At 42.7% G+C, this 20,518-nt stretch overlaps 1 protein-coding gene across 7 annotated transcripts in view; it reads right to left on the reverse strand.

Moving 5' to 3' along the window:
* The window catches only part of SPAG16 (sperm associated antigen 16), a 381,268-nt gene that overhangs the window by 129,441 nt on the left and 231,309 nt on the right, over positions 1–20,518 (reverse strand). For all 7 annotated transcript variants that reach the window (XM_069021764.1, XM_069021765.1, XM_069021767.1 and 4 more), the window contains one exon: positions 19,119–19,245. In XM_069021764.1, coding sequence (XP_068877865.1) covers positions 19,119–19,245 — 127 coding nt within the window. The remainder of the gene's footprint in view (positions 1–19,118; positions 19,246–20,518) is intronic.

Here is a 20,518-nt window from a genome sequence, read left to right on the forward strand (position 1 = left end):
CCAACTCCTCTGGGAGCTTCTTTTCCTGAAAATCTGCCCTTGTTCCATGCAGCAATTGAATGGGTGGGTTTCTAACACAGACCTTTGTCACTCAGAAGCTGATATTGGGACTTTTTTCCCTTCCTGTTTCCTCTGCCCTGGGAATGATAACCTTCCTGTGCCAAGAAGCTGTAGCATCATGGCAAAGCCCCTGGAAAATAAAGCGTGAAGCAACCAAGAGAACAGCACAGCCCTCAGCATTGTCATGGCAGGAGCAGCGCAGGAGCAGCCAGGGAGAATAACAAATGTCTGCGTTCTGATTCTCGAAGAAGTAAAATTAAAGCCTCAAAACCCCCAGGAATTTGTTTTGGGAAAGAGGGTGGGGCAGCTGCAATACAATCCTGGTAGAAATCATTCCCTTCTCCCAGCACTGCTGCTCTCCTGATGCCACAATGAGCTGTACAGATTAAAATGAAGGAAGGGAACCACTCCCTGCTGGGCACTATTGATTTGTTGTTGAATGCTTACACTGGCAGCGGGGGAAATATGAAACATTCCTGTTTGCAACATTTCACAATATAGAAAGTCACTTCTTTGTTTTCCTTTGCCATTATGTTTTCTCTCCTCACATTCCTGCCGCTTTGGAGCCTGTAGCTGCCAAGCCCTTAGCTGGTTGAGGGCAAAAGGAAAGCTTTCTGCTCTTACTTCTGTAATATATTCCGTATTTTTAAGGAAAAGAAGTCCTCACGGAAGGGAAAAAAGGACATGCAGTTACAAAAGGCCATGAGTCTTTCAAGACAGAATGAATAAAAATGTAATAATCAGAGGAGAAATGAAATACAAGAGACAACTTGAAAAGCCCCCAGTTCAAACGGGAGCCGAATGGCTTTCACCAGCATCTGGACTGACTGGTGGATGAAACATTTGGGTACATCTGGGTAGAGACCTGTCAGGCAGTCACCTCCCAGCTCCTTTTTGAAAAGTCTTCTCTGCAGGCAGCCTTGGAGAACAGGGCATGTCCAATAAAATCTGGGCATGTTATTGCCCACACAGCAAGTCCACACAGAAGTTGGGTCAGGCTAGGACACAAATTTGGGCTGGGGGACAAACCCTTAAGCAGGAGGAGCCCCTGGCCTGTGTGAACTGCAGGCAATGAAGAGCCAAGGCTCGAGAAGTGGCTCCAAGACAGAAGCAGGTGCATTCCCTGCATTTCCTGTGTGTGGCCATGGGCAACTGTGCAGGGGCACGGGGCTCCCACACGGACTAACAACAGTGGTGGGAGCTGTGGGTGCTTCTGGTGAATACCTGAACCTGAGGAAACCACAGGAATTTGAAGTGAATCATGTGAGGAAGAGCCTGCAAAGTTTAGTCTTCTAAGGTTCTCCACCAGCTGTTATAAAAGATGTTGACACTTTCCTATCCTTCATTAGGGAAAATGGCCAGCATTTTTAGAGCTGGAATTCCAGTGGAACTGTGTGTAACGAGTAAAACAAGTACACTTTCAGGAAATACCTGCAAATCCAAGAGCAGGGAAGAAAGACTGGAAATCAAGTGCAAGCTTGGGCACATGTAATAGGCTTAGTGGAGAAGTTCCATGCTCAGACACAGAAAACATACACTTGCACCGTGGAGCTATTCCACCAGGACTAGGGCAGGGAAGGGAAAACCAGAGAAGCACTTCACAAGTTCAGTTCATTCAGACATTCACTCAGCACTGCAGTGCTGCCTTGGCTGGTTTTGCCCAGGGGATGTTTCCCTAAGAGTCACCAGCCCTGATGTGTCTCAAGCACACAAGAACTGATAGGATTCATGGCAAAGAGTTCTCATCTTCCTGGTCACCTTCAGGCTACTCAGTAACACTGGACAAGAGACCATCCTTTCTGTCCCAGCTGCAACTTCCTAGACCATGGGAAGGAAATGCTGTGCCCTGGTACACACACCTGCTCCAGTTTTCCCATCCAGTTACACACAAAACCAGCTACAAGTGAGGAAAGTTTTCTTACAGAACAGTTACTCTGCTGTCCCCACTACGATTTCCTGTTCTCCAGTCTAAACTTGCTATTCATATCAAAAATACATGGAATGCACTTTGACATCATGTATGGTCCCATTATTAGCAGTCGGATGTCCATCCACTTTGTAGCCTGTTAAAGGTGATGGAAAGTTAACAACATTCCCAAACTCCCCCCTCTCTCAGCAAGATGAAACAGTTCCTGAGTCAGACGTGGAGCTGACAAGTTCCTAAGATACACAGACATATCTCAAAGTTGCTATTACGGTCAAAACCCAAAGAGTTTTAAAAATTAATTCAGAAAAGAAATGATCTGCATTAGACATGCACATCAACTCTGCTCCATAGCAATGGTCAGGCATCTTCCAAATTAAATGGTACTTCTTATGCAGAGATCTTCTCTGGGTTCAGTCATTTGAACATCCAAGTTCAAGAACACTGTTACAAGAATTGTCATAAATAAAAAGCACTACTTCAACAGCATTTACAGCCTGAACAGGTTAAGCCTCTCTTGAAGTCTGACTCTCCAATGACAGTGGAATCGGTGCCCATTTTGCAATGTGGAGCAAAGGAAGTCCACTGGCATATGTGGCTGAAAGCTGTGGGAGGAACCCTGACACTGCATTCAAGCAGGGCAGGGCAAGGCAACCCCAGGTTTCATTCCATCCCTCACACAGTGAGCACTCAGCTCCATTCTTGGACTATTTACATGTGCTTTGCAGATGAACATTTTCAACACATGATTTTGATTAGCAAAGAATGAAGTACAACCTAAACGTTGTCTTTTCAGAAGGCAAAGGCAAAAAATTATCTTTTTTAAATGACAAGTGCCTTCTTTGATAAAATGTTTTCATTTGGGTTTGATTACAACCCCCAAACATACTATTTTCATTTTTGCTCATTCTCCTTTCTTGTCTCCCTCATCACTAGGGTCAGCACACACAGTTTTCTCCTGATCTGAGAAGTAAAGCTCTTTCATTAATTTTATTGGTTTTATACTTATTCAATTTAAGTCAGAGCTTTCCTGATTACTGAAAGACAGACAAGTCTTTTTTCTTAAATTAGAAAAAATTTAACATAACAAAAATATTTAACAGAAAGAAGCTCAAAAGGAAAGCACATAAAGCCCTTTAAAAATGCACACGACCTGTAAATTGCATTCCAGTTCTGTAAATTTTCATATCAAATTCTAAAATCTCATGGTGTTGCATGGTACAAGACAAGATGGCACAAGAAGCTCTGTGCTACGAGACACCATATTCTGTTCATTTTCTCTTCAGTGAACTGAACTGCAGATAAATGACCCAGAAACCAGCAGGAAATGAGGACATATCACCAATATGAATATTATTTGTTAGAAGACGTAACTCTCTTAACAATACCTGACCCGTGACTAATTTCAGGGGGTCAAGGTGATCTTTGCCCTCCACTGTGTAGGGTATTATTCTTCTCCAGAGAAGTTCAGAGGTTAATGAATAAAGTGCCAGCAAAGAAGAAATGAAACTAAGCAAGAAAATGCTTGTTCTTGGTCTCTGCTATAAATAATGCTCTCATTAAAATTCTGCCTTGGAAGAAAGGCAAGTCCATTAGTCTAGAAGCTAATTTTTACTGGCTCCTTAGATGTATGCATATTAAAAATTCAGCGTTTATAATTGCCAGCCATCAACCACCTAGTCAGTGCTGTTCTTGGAGTTTTTAATTATTTACTTCATTTGCATAGACACTCCAATTTATGATCAACCATTTGGTTATCAAGGGACAGTTTTAGTAATTCCTTTTTTGCATTTTTATTTATTCCCTCTGTATCCCCAGCTGAGAGGACCTTTGCCAAGGTAGGTGGCAGTGGGATGGGCTCATCCCCAGCCTCCCGACCTACCTCATGGCCAGGTTCCATGGACACCTGCTGAACACCTGTATCCCACCTTGGAACATCACAGCAGGGTAAAAGGACAGCCCTCCTACCCAATGCCTTCACCTCCTCTTCCTCAGCTCTTGCTGAAGGCCCTCTCCTGGTTCCTTGGCCCCAGAAGAGGAGGGAGGAGCTCACACCTGGGAATGCGCTCCCTCTTTGCTGCAGGTGCTCTGGCATGTTGTCCTAAAGCTGTTCTCCTTTGGGATTTCAGTCTGGGGCTCTGTTCCTTCCTCTGCTCCCTGAGGATACAACTGCTGTGACACGTCCTCCAGTCCTGCCCTCCCTCGGGACCAGCAGCCTCTGCTGGTCCTGCTCCTAAGCAGACACTCCATGTTTCCCCTCAAAATGCTGCCTGCCCAGTGCCTTGGGCACACAAAAAGGAGAGAAACCCTTGGGAGTTCTCCAGTGGCACAGGAGCTCACCCCAAGCATGTGCCCTGGGCAGTCCAGCTGCAACTCCTGCTGCCAACACAGTCTCCAGGTGGACACTGTCCCCTCAGGGACCACCAGTCCAGGGGCAGCACTGAGTCCCGAAAAGCCACCCAATTTTTGGTTAATCCTGAAAAAACAACTGAGTTACTGAACTCAAGATATGCTGTCTGTCGTCAGCATTCCCTGGTGGGCTCCAGCAGCAATGGGAATGATTGATTTTCCATCCTGGTATCCCTGTGTCCTCCCTGGGCACCATGGCTGGCGGCTTTTTGCAGACAGGATACCACGCAGCAAATGTGATGGGAGGGAGCAGCCCTGCCTGGCAGGAAGGGAATTGATTACCAATCCCTCTTTTTGCCAGGAACCATTTCTTTGCTGCAATTCATACTTTTCAACAGCCAGCCTCCAGAAGGCTTTGGGGGAAGCGAGGGCAATGACACCAGAGATTACAAATCAATCACTATTATACAGCCTTTTATTTGGTAGAAGCTTCTGAGCAGAAAACAGATACCAAAAATATATAATATATCCCAATTTTCTGCTAGCTGTTTCCTTTCCTTAAGCTCTTTTATGCCCTGTTTTTCTCTTGACACCACTGCTTACTTTGCTTTCACATCCATCTTTACTACTTATTTTTCATTTATCCTTCATTTTATCTTTCTATCATCTTTCTCCCTCTTAACCTACACCATCCATAGTTATCTGGGAGGGAAGTATAACATGATTTATCTACTCTACACTGTCATCTTCCCTCCTGTTCCATCCCACATCCCTCTCAAAAGATTTGGCACAGTAGGATCCATGCAATAAGGAGAAACTTCTGGCATGAAATGGGGCACCCCTCGCTTGTGGGACACTTCTCACCAGGGCAGGAATTTTATGAGGGCCACTACAGGTGCAGGCAGAAGAAACCAGAACACATGGTTACTCCAGAGCTGGGAACAGTCCTGAGCACCCAGCACCCAGCTCTGATTTTACTCACATTTCATCTTTCTCTCATGATTTAATTTGTGTCCTGTTATTAACAGAAGTGTTGTCAACAAGTATTGACAATGTGGGAAATAGACCTCTGCTAACAATAAACCTGGCATAGGAACAGGTCAGTTTAAATAAATCAGTTGACACAAATCTGGTAAAATAATACCAGCAGTGCTGAAAAACACCTTTTGGAAAGTTTAGGCTTACTGAATCAAAGCAATTTTCTGTTCTAAAATATTAGTAAGCTAAGACTTAAGTATATTGTTAGAAACTGAAAAACAGATCAAAATTGTCAAAGGGGAATATCCAAAATTCTGTAGATACTACAGCCTGGTTTTGCAGAACACAGGTTTCCTCCAAGAATTGATACACAGGAAGTTTTAAACCTATTGACTTTTCTTGCTAATCCAATCATCCCAATCTTGCAGATGGCAGGACACAGCTCATGGGGGGTCGCAAGTGCCCGGGTGACACAGTTCATACACCTAATACAAGATATGGGATCCAAGCTCTGTTTCTACAGCTATTCTAGGATAAAATTGTTGACAGAACCAGTCAGCCATCACTGGGCTGCCCAGGCCCTTGGCAGCAGAGCAGCTGCTTTGCCAGGCACTGCACACTCTGAGCTCTGAGCTCTGCCCACCCCAGAAATCCTTCCTGGGCACCTGCACTGAACCCTCCCTGCTCCCCCCAGGGCATGGAGAAAATTTCCACTGGGATGCTACCCTGAATGTGAGAGAAGCTTGCAAATAAAGATGTTTCCACAGAAATAATTGGGTCAATCAGGTTTTTATGATTAAATTCTCTTCCATCAGATAATTTTCAAACAATGTTAAGAGTGATTTTGTGTTTAGGTCTGTAACATATCCTTAGCCTCTATAATTATTTGGAAAACTATATTGTGTTTACTGTATTGATTCAACTATTGGAAATCTTGAGATTGCCACTAAATATTTCTTTTTATTAGGCCATTTTTGAAGCTGAATATTGCTAAAAATAAATAGCAGGCAATTATTTTAATACCTTCTTACTGCACATTACTTATGAAGATTGTTCTAAATTGCTAAAGACAGAACCAATTTATCTAAATAGAGTTATTTAACACCAGTATGGATTAACTTTATATAGTCAGGTAGGCAGGAACCATGGAACTCTTTCCTTTCCTGGTCTTAAATTAAGGAAAAGAGGGCTGCTCCAGAACAAGTCAAAATATTGACTTTTATACCAGAAAGATGTCCTCCATCTCTGAAACTTTGGTGATGCTCATAGAGCAGTTTGGTACTATTCAGAAAGTTTATATTTTATATATATATATAATATAAGCACCATTTGCAATCCATGTTACCTGCACCTAAAGAATTGATCATTTCCTCTAAGCTCATATACACAAGGGAGGAAGATTTACAGAAATGGAAAACAATTTTTTTTTTTTTTTTTTTTTTTTTTTTTTTTTTTTTTTTTTTGTCTGTGGATGCTGGCAGAAAGCCACTGTTTTTCTGAATGCTTTTTATGCCCCTGTGTTCAGCAGATGTTTATCTAAATAATTTAAATCTGTCTTTTCTGTTTCAGACACATTTAGTATTAAGGAATGATCCCTGAGTAACAGCATACATTAAAAGTTAATTAAGAGGAAGTTAAAGAAGAAAGAATTATTTTTTTCATATCCCCAGTAGACATTTATTTCATTTTGGCAGGTTAAAAAATGAGAAAATTTGGAATAAGGAGTGAAAACTGGCAATGCGTATTTTTTGGGGAAAGCTTTATTATCCATTTCCTTACATGCTAATTAGGGAATGCAATCCTCTTGCAAATGTTGAGTGAGTAAGAAATGTAAATTGCTCCATTAATTTGTTTAATAACCAAACTCTCAAAAGTGGTAAGTCAGACAGCAGATGGGGGCTGTCCCCACAAACCCAGCCCATTTCTGAACATTACACCAGTACACACAATTTACTGCCTTCTTACTTATCATCAGTGCCACGTAATGTCTTTATTGTTTTAGATTTAATACACATATTTACTCTTGACTACTTGTAAGTGTTTCTGGGGAGCAAAATATCTCTAGAAAAGGTGTGCAGCCCCATACTCCTAGACACACACTTTTGCAGGTGAGTGTTCAGCAGTTATTTACAGCAAGTCACACTCCCCTGGAAACACCAGGGTCTAAATTAAAAGCATTATGTGCATTTTCCTCCAGAAAAAGAGTACTTCTTGGATTTAAAAAAAAATGAAAATGAATACTCTGTAAATTCATAGCTCTTGCAAACTCCATTTGCTAGATTAGAGAAAGACAGGTTTTAGACGGACCCAATTTCACCAAAAAATCTGCCCCTAAACCAAAATTATTCAAATATGTTACACATTTTTTCCCAGAATAAAACCGCTTAACATTTTTCCCTCACAGTATCTTGCATTGTCTATCCCATTTTCTATGAACCTGACTTTTTATAAACTCCAATTACACTCATACAAATAAAACTGACACTTATTTGTACTTTTACTGGGTCAAATAAATTCTACCTGCATTTCCAAATGCAGTGAGTTTCAAACTCAACTTTCCATCTGAACCAGTAAAACCAGTTGCATGGCACTACTGGATGGAGCTGGGAAGTGGGACAGCTTTGGCACACGTCCTGACCACTCCTGCACTTCCATAACTTTTTTCCTCAAGCAACTCTTTGTTGCTTTTGCACAAATCTCATATAAACCAGGAGAGATTTAAATCAGAAGTAGGCCTTGGCACAGCTGTATCAACATCCACCACTGAGTAACCTCCTTTCCTGTGGTTTGCTCTCAGTGCAGAATTGGGCCATTGATGCTGGACCATTGTCACCAGCAGGGGAAGATCATACACACAGGCTTTGTCACATTGCTGAATTCTGCTTCCTGCCTACCAGCTTTGTCCCAGTGCTTCCAATATGAGTGAGATGTCTTATTTCTGAAAGATTATTGCTTCTCAATAAAACGTTTTCTGAGGGGAAAGAAACAATCAGCTGAGTAAGGGACTGGCATGTAAAATACTATCATTTGCAAAACACTGGCCTGAAACCCACTTGGAGGCAGAGAAGCTGGGCTTGAGCCACAGAAGAGGGAAAACAGGAATGCAATAATCACATATTTATTTTTAGAGAAAATGAGAAGCTAAATAAACTGTAAAACCAGTCTTTACCGGTAATTCCTTTCTGTCCTGAAAACCCCGCTGAGCAGAGTGGGAACAGCCAGTTCCCAGGGGATCAACTGGTGGTACCTTTTTGGCAGCTCCTCATTCTGCCTGTGTTGGTGCCAGGACACTTTGAGTCCTAAAACAATTCATTTCAGTAGTGCCACAGTGAACCACTGCCAGGAATCTGAACTTGAGAGACAATGACGCTGCTGCTGAAGATATTTTTCTACTCTAGGTCTGAAATCACCCTGCAATCAAGAGGGGCTCTGGGACTGCTCTCCTGAAAAGAAGCTCACAGACCTCAGCCTGCCAGGAAAGCAGGACACAAACCATCCAAATATAACATTTGAGAGGGGATTAGTGCACTCACAGTTGGATTTGTCATGGGATGGTGTGGGACACTGGAATTTACGGCAGGGATGAGCAATTGCATGCTGACTGCCTTGATAAATGTGTGTCTTTGAGGTATGTCTAATTGTTCCAAGAAAATCAAGGAGATGCCAGTACACACAGGAGGCGAAAACACGCAGAAGAAATTCTGTGAGCAATCCCAGGGTACTCAGAGGAGAAGCCTGTCCTCAGCTGAAGAGCCTGGCAAATGTCACCATGCAAGAAAACCTGGCTGTCAACTGCAATGACACAGCAAGTCACACCTCTGACTGGAACATTGTCTCCTTGATGGGAAATTCCAGATGGGCCCAGTGATGGAGACAGATGTCTTTCCATTGCTCACATAAATTTCAGCATCCAATTAGCATTAGGATTCTTTGCTGCTGAGGGAGGCACACTCGGGGCTCTCAGGATACCAGAAGGGACAGCTCTCCAGAGTCACTTCTAGCTCTGACAACCTCACAGTTTCAATGCCATGACATCACCTCATCTGCAAGGCAGCAAACCCACATGTGCTCCCATTTCTAGGGGCAATATGAAATCCTGTCAGGATTGTCTCCTGGAACACTTTTAAATACAACTGTACAACACAAATGCTCCTCGTTGGGTCTCCTCTCCTGCAGCCCATGCCAATGTCTTCCAATCCACATTGATACTGTTCAATACCTGAAGCTCCTTCTCAGGACATCTGTCATATTCTTCATCCCACCTCCACCATTTTAGCAACCAGGTCTGTCTCTCATTTGCATCAAATTAATCCTTTCTACAGAACAACCCCAAAAAACACGAGTGGAGAAAAAGACTCCAGAAAGAGAGAACTGAACGTGCTGTATTTTAGCATATCAGTTGAAACATCATGATGATCCTTGGAGGTCCCTTCCAACTCAGCATATTCCATGATCTGCAGGTTGTTATTACAGCATACCAATAAGGCAGGACTCCCTTTTTAATGTGCTTTTCTCATGCCCAACACTGCAGTCCAAGGGTGACAGGAGAGATGGAAGAGAGGTGAAGTGATATGGTGAGGTGCTATGCCTTCCACTCACATGCAAATCCCTGGGATTGTGAGGAAGACACAAAGCACCTCCCAGATTCCCTATCAGTATTTTAATAGACCAACCAGGCTGCCCCTTAACATAAAATATCCTCAACTACTAAGCATGCTTCTAAATGGGGCAGATGAATTCAGCTGTAATCAAAGGGCTGCATTTTGGCCTTGGACCATAGCATGTGAACACCTCCCCGTGCTGTTGCCTGCAGGGTGTTGGAGCACAGAACTGTTGAACACCTGTGAGTGCCTGGCAGTTCCCTGTACATTAAATATGCACCACAAAAATTCCATCCTAAGGGCAACGTTTGAAGTGTGAATTCCCACTGCAAACCTTCACCATCCATCAGCGCTGCATGGGGTGCTCTACCCAAAACCAGTTTGGCAGCCTACAGCTTTTCCTTCAAAACCAGGGCCTACAGCTATTCTGCACATGACAAAACTGGCTACTTAAGCTTTCTTGAAGCAACAAGAAAATATTTTTATGCAAATACCTTACAAGGTCTGAAATTCCATTTGTCTGAACACAACACAGCTGAAGTCAACCCAAAGGTCTGCCTGCTTCTCAGTTCAAGCCATTTCCCAGGCAGTATCTTGTTGCTCTTACGAAAAGGACGTGAAGTCCAAAGCAGCCACCCCATAAGGCTGTGGGGAGCCAGAGTGGGAATAAATGTATCCACAAGCAGTTATAGAAGGGAATAATCTATACAAACACATCGAGTCATCACCAATACTTTGATTCAGTTTTTACCAAAATGAAAACCTAGTCATTGAAAATATCTTACTTACTTCACATTATTGTTAGAAGAAAGGAAATTGATTTGTAAGGTTTGGAGTTTGTTTGGGTTTTAATAACTCTTCTTGAGAATGTGAAGCCACAGTCACCATGGCCTTTAACTTCACAGACTAACAGATTTATCTATTTCTCTTACAACCTGAACTGCACAGGAATTTCCCCCCCACTGCCTCATCAAGAAGGGGATTTGGTTTAGAGCAGATGTGTTGAAGCAGAATCCAACTGCAGCCAGCACAACAATCACTACCCAAAGCAACAGTGTTAAGTGGTCTTTTGAAATTTTTCTGGCAAACACCTTCGTGCTGCCCTCCCTGCCACTGTTCACACCTGTAAACATCCATGGACCAACCTGACTGGCTTCTAAACCCTTACTTCTCATGCCTATAAAAATAATTATAAAAATAAATGCTCACTGTAGTACAAAGCATTGTTTATGATATTAAACATTAACATAATATTTCCAGTGAAATTCTGTGCTCTTTGGCTGAAGTTTCTGGCTTCTGCCCTGGGCTCTCAGCTGTCCAGAATAGAAACATGCTCTCTATCTTCTACTGCACTTCACACACCAGAGGCCTGGTCTGGAAGAGATGTGTTAATATAATACCAACTAAGTAAATTTAGCCATTATTTTAAATTAATTTAGGTATTGTGTGGTCAGTGGTCATCTGGTAGAAACATTATTACACACATGCACACACCAAATTGCTTTTTTGCTAATGACTCATTTGTTTTATTCCTGCCTCTTTAAAAAAGGCGATTAAGTTGAAAATGACCTTTTCAAGATCGTACTTGTGGACCAATCTTTTCATTTTTAATTACTTACTTTGGTTTAATTGTTACATTAGGAACTATTAAGAAATCAGCCAGCTTCATAATCAATAATTTAATTAGAGTTTTAGGACCAAGAAGTCAATGCAAATGTTATTCTGCAGCCAGGCCTTTCCCAAAGCCTTTGAAAGAACTTTATTCCCATTTTGTTTCAAAGTGACATTGGCGACATAGAAATTAAATTCATCCTTACTGCAGTATATCCTGCCCACACATTATGGATGGACACAGGCAGCTGGTAAGAAGTTCAGATTCAGGTCAATCTGCTCCCTGCCCAGGCAGGAGCACAACCTGCTTCCCTCACTCCATTTCCCTCATTTTCATTTCATCCTGCATTCCCCGAGACCTCGCGCCAGGATCCACACAGTGTTTACTGGAACCCATGGCCAGACTTCCAGTATGTTAGATTTATCCATTTATAGCTCTCTGATTACTACTGATACTCTAAAACAAGCAGCAAGTGAAAACAGATGATATCTGCCTCAATGGGTGGTGAAGTGTGCCCCCCTTCCCTCCACTGCTTCCCTCCGCCCGCCCTTCCCTTCGAAGTTTGCGACCTGTCAGTGCCAGTGACCCATCACAGGGAGCTGCCAGTGCAGTGGGAAATGCAGGGCCTGCTGCCTGGAATGCAGGTGTCCCTCATTTGTCATTACAGACACGTGGATCACATGGCTCCATCACTCCACAGTTCCTTGCCCAGCAGCAACCCTCTGGCTGACTGCTGGGAACACCTCCCCATCATCTATTCTGGAGATCGAGGGAAACAGCACAGGGATGAAAGGGAGCCTTGAACCACAGCAGCAGCTTTGGTGAAAGGCACTGAGCCCTGCAGGGCTGCAGCAGAGGAGGCAATCCGTGTGCTGGGAGCTTTGGGAGCAGGGCAGCAAACAGGGATTCCAAGACAGGCATGGCTATGCCTTGCTAGGGATGGATCACAGGGCTGCTCCAGCCCAGGGAAAGGCAGTGACGTGAGGAAGGAGCCAAGACACCAGTAAGTTAACGCCAGGCTGGGCTGGACTGCAAGGAGCCTGGTCTGGAGGGTGCAAACTTTGGAGGAAACTCCTGCAGAGCCCCCAGGGAAACCAGGACTGCACAGGAAGGAAAGCATCCAGCTGCAGAGGATCCTGGGGCTCTTGGAACTGGCTCGCCAGGGAATGGTCACAGCCCCAAGGCTGCCAGAGCTCTAGGAGTGTTTGGACAATGCTCTCAGGGACAGGGTGGGATTGCTGGGGCTGGTGTTGGCAGAGCCAGGAGTTGGACTGGATGGTCCTCATGGGTCCCTTCCATCTCAGCAGATTCTGTGACTCTCCAGCAGCAGCTTAAGTGACTGTGAATATCATGATGGAAGGCGTTACTTTAATCTGACCTCATTGCCATTTATACATTTCACATGATTGCAAGTCAAGCTGGTGATTTAATCTTTAACACAAGAACTGTCCTGTCTTCTCAAAGACTTCCCCTTGAAATTAAAAATGTAGCTTTTCTATGTTGTTGGGACAAGACAGAGGAAGACAACTCGTTAATGGGCTGAATTCCCACTGGCAAAAGGACTCTGACATCCACTGAACAGGACTGGGCATATCAGTGAATAGGAACAGCTTAATAAAACACTTATAACCTTTTAAGGGCCACTAATTCACCTGGAGCTTTAGAATCATGGAATCATTTAGGCTGGAAAAGACCTTCATGATCATCAAGTCCAACTGTTGAGCTCTGCAGAACAACCTGATCTAAAAGGTTTAGTCTAATTTAAACCTAGTTGAACAGGGGGAGAAAGCCTGTGGGATCAGCTGATGATACAGTTTGTTAAACTGTTGATTTAATGGTTTGATTTTGAAGACAAGACAAAGGAGGAACTTTTCCAAAGGAAAGGCATAGTTCCAGTCTGAGGGTGATCCTGGGGACAGCAGCCACAGAGTTTGAAGCACAGTGGTTTTCCTAACTCTCAGGAAGAAGAAAAACCCACAACAAAACAAGAACATCAGATATTTTCTTGCTTGCATCTGAGTCAACTGACCCAGGGTGCACTTCTGTGTTCATTATTTGAAATATTTTATTTCAATCTGCCTTTTTTACTGAAGTTGTTTTGATACAAAGTCTGAATGTAGCATTTTTAAGAACTACAGTGACCAAATCAAGCTTTTTTCCCCCAATTATTTTTCATTATTAGAAAGAGATCTTGACTTTTTTCCTCAGCCATATTTCTGGTTTTGAAAAAACTGGCAGTAACTCTCTAGGAAAGTGTCCCAAACAGATTTAACATAAACCTTTTAAAGTTTTACTTTTGTGATACTACTTCTGGGAGAAAACATAATCTGTATTCACAACTATTTGTTCTTGATTTCATATTTCACTGTGACTCAAATTCCTTTTCATGTTTAGACAGGGAGTTTTAAAATATGAACCCATAATTTACAAATGCACAGAATCAGGAACACAGAATTTGTTACACTTCATGCCAGGAACTGGACTTATCCTTGCACATCCCTTATTTACAGCAAAATAACTCAATTGCACTGGGAGATTTGCATGGAAGAGCTCTTTGTCTCCAGTACTGACAACTTCAATCTTTGACCTACTTTTGAAGAGGATTGATTTGGACCTTAAACTGCCTGTCAGATGTTTTTTAAATGACCCATCCTGTCTATCCACTCAGCTCATGAATTCATTCCTCAGGAGTTCAAAAGAGTTCAAATAAAACTGACAAATCCAATACTCTGAGGAGATTCTGACTGATAATTTTGTGTTAAGGTGTTTAACTTGGGGAAAAATCAACTGGAATAGGCCAAAAAGTATAAAGACAACCAGACTGATTTTCAGAATCACTCCCTTTTGGCTGCTCAGTGCTTTTCTTACACACCTGATCCTTAAATACTCTGTCATTTTTCCTGAATTTGCTTCATGAATGCCCATTCCAAAGGGACACAGGCACAGAACCCCCCACCACAGACAGGCAGAATCCTTGCAGAGATCTGAGTGTTCCCATGTGCCTTAAGTCTACTGACAAAAAGGTTCTGACAAAATCCATATTGAAAAACAAAACATCTACAAGCTAATTTATATTTCACGGGAAGGAACAAAACTACAGTGAGGTATGTCAGGGAATTACTAATTTAAAAATTACTCAATAGTGATAAACACTGGAAAATAAGTGGTCTAAAAGATAATCTCATTAGAAGAAAATAAATAAAAAAGGTTATCTAAGGAAATGATAAATTTGGAACAATTTCCCTGAATTTAACCAGAAGTTAAGCAGCTTTGAGCTACAACAGGAACCACAGCACGGCTGTCCCAGGCTGAAGGCATCACAGGGTGGGAGAGGATGGGCTGTATTGTGAAGGAGAAAATTGCAAGGCTGCAGCTTAGATCAGCATCCTTGTAATTATTCTACATCCATATGAAACACACAGGCAGCCAAGTGCTCATCATTAAAATGCTGCAGCACAGCTGGAAACCTCAGCCAACAGCTCAGAAACTGCCCTGTGCATGGATTTATTTATTCTCTGTTAGGACATGGAGTGCAAAGCCCTTAGAAATGGCCATTGTCCTCAAATGACCCACATGCCTTCAGCCAGAGCTTTTACAAAGGCAAAAATGCAAATGCCCACCTCCAAATTCTTGGGGTTTACTCTGCTATTTCTTTGGATGCACAGATGGATCATTTTGGGACCTCTGTGGGGCGGATCATGAAAAGCCAAGGAGAACAGAGCAGGCAGAACCTCGATTTAACACTCTCAGAATGTGGTGCTGGGCTTGCTGAGTGTTGCTGCTTCACCTACCAGGTGGGACATCCATTTGGGTTTCCCTGCTGTTTCCCACAGACCTAAATGTGTGGGAACTCTATCAAACTCAGCTAATGTTCAAGAGCCATTAGCAGACCTTGATAAGCAGATGCTGGAGCACAGAAGCTGCAATTTATTAGCAACTACTGCTCTAAAAAGGGCTGTGTCTGAGAACCTCTTTTATCCAATGCCACATTTGAAGACAAAATGCTGCCCTACAGAAGCCCCCAGCAGCCTCTCCCTCTTTTCCCTGACTGCTTCTTCCTAATGAATTCCTCCGGGTGTGGTGCAGCCCTAGAGCCCCAGCCTGCCCTGCTGTATGGAGTGTGGTGCCCCACACTCAGGAACCATTCCCAGGGGCTGAGAGATCCAGTTTCTCCAGAGCCATGCACAGATCTCCCTGCAGGAGCCTGAAAGGAGGCTCTGCCTGCATTCCCACTGCCCTCTCTCGCCCTGGAGCACGGGAAACTGTGGGAGTCTCTGAGGAGGAAAATGGCCAGAGCCAGGTTATCACTGGGAGCCTCTTGCTGCTGTTCAGGCAGGATTTTGGGCAATTTCATTCTGTTTTTTCCCTTTTTCCTACGAGATTGGTGCCTGCATTATTCATCAAGGAGCTTCTAACTTTTGATTCTGCTGTTCAGCCCACAAATTACTGACAAGGACACAATGTGATGTGCAGAGCCAGAACTGGCATCTGGTCACTGTTCTGCTGCGCTGCTTTACCCCTGCTCAAGTCATCTTTGACCCAAATATGAAAACGTTGACATCTTGATGCCTTCCTGCCTGAATGTCAGAGGTATTAGTTTGATAGTGGGGTGGGAATGGGGTCCTTTTATTTGTGTTATGCAACAATCTTCTGCAAAAGGAATGCAGAAAAAACAGGTCTTAACTTAAATCACTGAGCTGCTCTGCATAAAGAAACATATCCCAGATAACTGAAATACTAATTTGAATATCAGTGAGCAGTAGAGACCAAAATGGACAAGAATTATCAAACACTATCTCAAATGCTTGTTATTTCACAAAATTGAATAGAAAAAGAGCATTGTATGACTGTGACTTTTTACAGAGCTCTGTGTGTGCTGAACTTTGTTCACAAGAACAGGGTCACTGACGTGAATGGGCCTGTCCCGTTAAGGACACACAGAATTCTTCCCAAATCCTTGCTGGACACAATTCTCAGGGCATTACTACTGGAAGCTGCCTTTTAAATTGCAGTCTCTCCACAACATTTTCAAAAATGAAATATCCAGTTATAGAACCTGACATTTCAAAAGTCAGAAAGCAGATGAGATAGTTACTAAATCAATATGTTTCAAACATGTAGAATGAAAAATGTGAGTCTTTCTTTCCCCCCTTCTATTTAATTATTTAAGTGTATAAATATTTGGTATCTCATCTGTCTGAAAAAAGAGCAGAGGTTCAGCCTGGCTCAAATGGTGTTGAGACAGATGTGAGCAGCCCCAAGCAATGGCTCCTGAGGCTGTGGGAGATGCAGAGGAGTGGCAGGTCCCTCATCGTGGGAGGAATTAACCCAGGCAGGGGAACTTGTACTCAGGGGGGCACGGGCTCTTTTGCACCTCTCACATTCATCACTGGACACACCTTGCAATTCACAGTGGAGATGCTTTCCCTGATGTGTTGGCAAGGAAATGTTCTGGTGAAAAGCCAGAACATGCTTGCCTTTCTATGAAACTGGCACAAAGAGGAATAAATTCTGCAGCTTATCTTGGCACCAGAGCCATCAGCTTCACTGGCAAGAAATTCCCAGCAGTGAACTGCAGCCTGGGTCTCCACATCTGATCTCCTGCATATCTGGCACAGCACGAGCGTGGTTCCTGCCCAAATCCAACACCAAACCCGTCATTCTCCCTCAGTGTTTGGAAAGAGCCACAAGTGCAATTCATCTTTCTCTGGTCTCATTTTCCTATAGGGAACGTATCTTAGGTTTAAAATAAGAGTCATTATGATGCAGATTTTTTTTTTAACCACTGGATGGATCTCACTTTCTGTTACCCAGGAAAAAAAAAAAGAGGAAAAAGTAATGCCCTGCATTTCCAAAGTCTGCAGGCTGCATTAGAGTTCAGGCTTAGTAATTACAAAGATTTATGTCCCATCCTGCCCCAAATGCAGAGCTCATTGTCCATTCAACTTACACTGCTCTGACTTACAGTTCTCTGTATCCATTATCCTTAATAATAAAGAGCTGACTGCACTTAATGATTGAAGAGCAAGATGTGATTAGCAATAGGAATCTGATTTATGAGAAAACAAACCTGAGCGTGGTTTTCATGTTTCATTAAAAGTATCTTAAATGTACTCCTTAATGCTAATTGATCTCACAGAGGTGAGAAAATACTCTATTCCCAATTAATGGGACCAAATAATTCATCTTCTTTCTGGAGGGAACATTTAATATCATTCAGCATTTAGAGGGAGGTGGAATCTTCACAGGGATTTCACCACCTCAAGTGATGTTTCACTGTGGGCATTTATCCCAAATCTGCAAGATTTCCCACTGAACATGGAAAAAATTCAACAGCATAAATACACAACAAAATGCCATATACAACATTTTCTTTTCACAAAAGGTCTTTCCTATCTCAGCAAAATTACTCAAACTTGAATAACAATATTGGTGAGAAAATATAGAGGCTTTTTCCTTATGTTTGTCAAAGGAAAACTCCTTGATGACTCTGTTAATTTACTATGAGCAGGAGATTACCGAGATATTTGCAAGATAAAGTTCCTTGCAGGATTTATTGAAAACAAAACAAAGCAGAAATCTATTTTTCCATTAAGCATTTCACTTTTGTTTGTATTTCAATACTTTTTCCCCTCTTTTTGAATTATTCATATTTGGGTATCAAATATTCCTGCAAACCAATGCATTTAGGGATAATGAGTCTTGACTAGTTTCATTTTAACTCATTGTGCTTTCTGACCAGGATTATTATTATATTATTATTATTATTATTATTATTATTATTATTATTATTATTATTATTATTATTATATGACCTTCTGTTAAGTCTGTTTCTATGATCCATAAATAGAAATTGCCTAATGAGCATCTCAAGTACTCCACCGTCATTTCCATGGCAGTTTTTCCGACCCTGTGTTTGTATATCTCTGATGACAACACCATTTAATCCACAGCAATAGCTCTGCCTGCTTCCTCTCAAATCCCTTCCATGAATACAGCCCTCTTCCTTCACTCGAGGCTGGAGTCTTGTACCTTTACACTGCCTGAGAAATGCAGAGTGGCTGTAACACCAACTGAAGGAACAATTTGAGAACTTCTAAAGTTGCTCCATACCAGAGAAACAGCAATAATGATTAGATTTTCTGATGACAGAGGAAAAAAATTCCTCTTGCCTTGTTCTCACATTCTACTCGAAGAGGATTTGCATATTTGGTGTGCAAAGCAGCAGGGACAAATACACTCTCCAGTGTACTCAATGCATTTTTACCCATTCCAAAGAAAAAAGGTAGAGAACAGCAAAGGAAGAGACGCAGAATTTCTGTCACTACCTACAGTGATTTATTACGGAGAAAATAACACATATTCCCTGAGGAATCAGCAGAGTTCAGGAGGAGGGAAGATCCCTTCTGGAGGAAGTGCTATACGGTGTCATTTTTGGTCAATGTTAGTGAATTAACACATTGTGTTAGTGAATATTTTACTGCCACATCACCCTTACTTTCTGTTCTGATTTCACACTGGGTTTCATTCTCCTCATGCCCCAGACGTCACTATTTGCCTGAATTCAAGGAAGACCAAGGCAAAGCCTGCTTACCATTCTGACATCCCAGAGAGACAAGGTCTTGTCAGCAGAGCTGGTGAGCGCGGTGCTGGAGAAGGGCAGGAACTCGATGCTGTTGACTGACTCCTTGTGGCCACGCAGGGTGTATCTGCACCTCTCACTGCAGAAGAGAACAGGAATGCAGCACCCGCCACGCAGGGCAATATGAACAACAGACAACTTTAAGGTAAATGAAGAACACATTTCATGCATCTCCCCAGCTACTCTCTAGAAAAATGAACATTGACAGTGGTTCCTCATGCGAGCACTGCACCACGGAGACAGTTACAAAACCCAACCCATTGCTGTTTGCTTCCCAGTAACGAAAGCTGGAGCAGGAAGGTACAAAGAAATGAGAGGTGAGTTTTAAAAGACTGAATCCTAAGCAGCAACAATGAAAGCACAACTTTGTGTTCCCTGGGTGCATCCTCAAAAACCTTGTTGATGCAGAACTAAAAGGGAACGTGGATGAAAAGGTAGGATACCATTTCCTTTTTAAGGATATCAAATTCCTTCTTTTCAAAGGGTCTGAGAGATCTATTGGACTGTGCCCACGTGCACCCTAAAGAAAGCCAGTGAGTGCTGGCAACCTGGTTTTCCTCTCAAGCTCTGTGAAAAGGCTTAGAGAAAGCAAGTGATGCCTGGGAGCTCTTCACTGAGGGTGAACTCTTGTCCCTGTGGATACCCAAAACCCTCTTCACTGAAGGAGAGGTCTCTGGCTATGGATGAACCACAGCACTGGCCATTGTAAGCTCCAAATTCTTAAAGCAGAGGTGAGGGAACAGAGGTTCACTCCAACAGTCGAGGTGTTCATCATGAAGTGACAACAGCTCAGATGGAATTACCTGTGAAGTGGTTCTGAAAGTTCTTTCAAGGCTGAGGACAGCCAGCCACTACACCTTCTCCCAGATGAGCAGCTGTGGAGTACCACTGGAGAGCTTCTGGGTTGGCCTTCTCACCTCTTTGCTTTGTTTTCTTTGAATGAGTTAATTTCTGAGAACACTACTGGTCCTTCTCAGCTGAGGGGACGGATCTGATATAGATGGACCTCAAGACAGGAAGCTTTTCCCATTGTAGGAAACTGGACACAACCACAATGACACTGCTGTGGAGAATCAGTTCTCTCACCAAACAGCCTGACCATGGCTGTACAGCTGTAATCTCATGGAAGCTTTCTGGGTTTTGCTTTGCCTTCTATGTACATACCAGAGCAGAATATTCATTACCGAGGAGAGGGAAGAGCCCAAGGATGCCTCATCCAGACAACACAGAAGGTAACAGACAAATCTGGGATTACTTAAACTCAGCAGACTGGCAAAGGCTTAACTCCTTCAGGAGCATGTCAATAGGGGGGACAATTGAAATGATCCAGGATCCATTGCTCATTATTATTC

Source organism: Aphelocoma coerulescens, chromosome 7 (assembly GCF_041296385.1).
Source record: "Aphelocoma coerulescens isolate FSJ_1873_10779 chromosome 7, UR_Acoe_1.0, whole genome shotgun sequence".
NCBI lineage: Eukaryota > Metazoa > Chordata > Aves > Passeriformes > Corvidae > Aphelocoma > Aphelocoma coerulescens.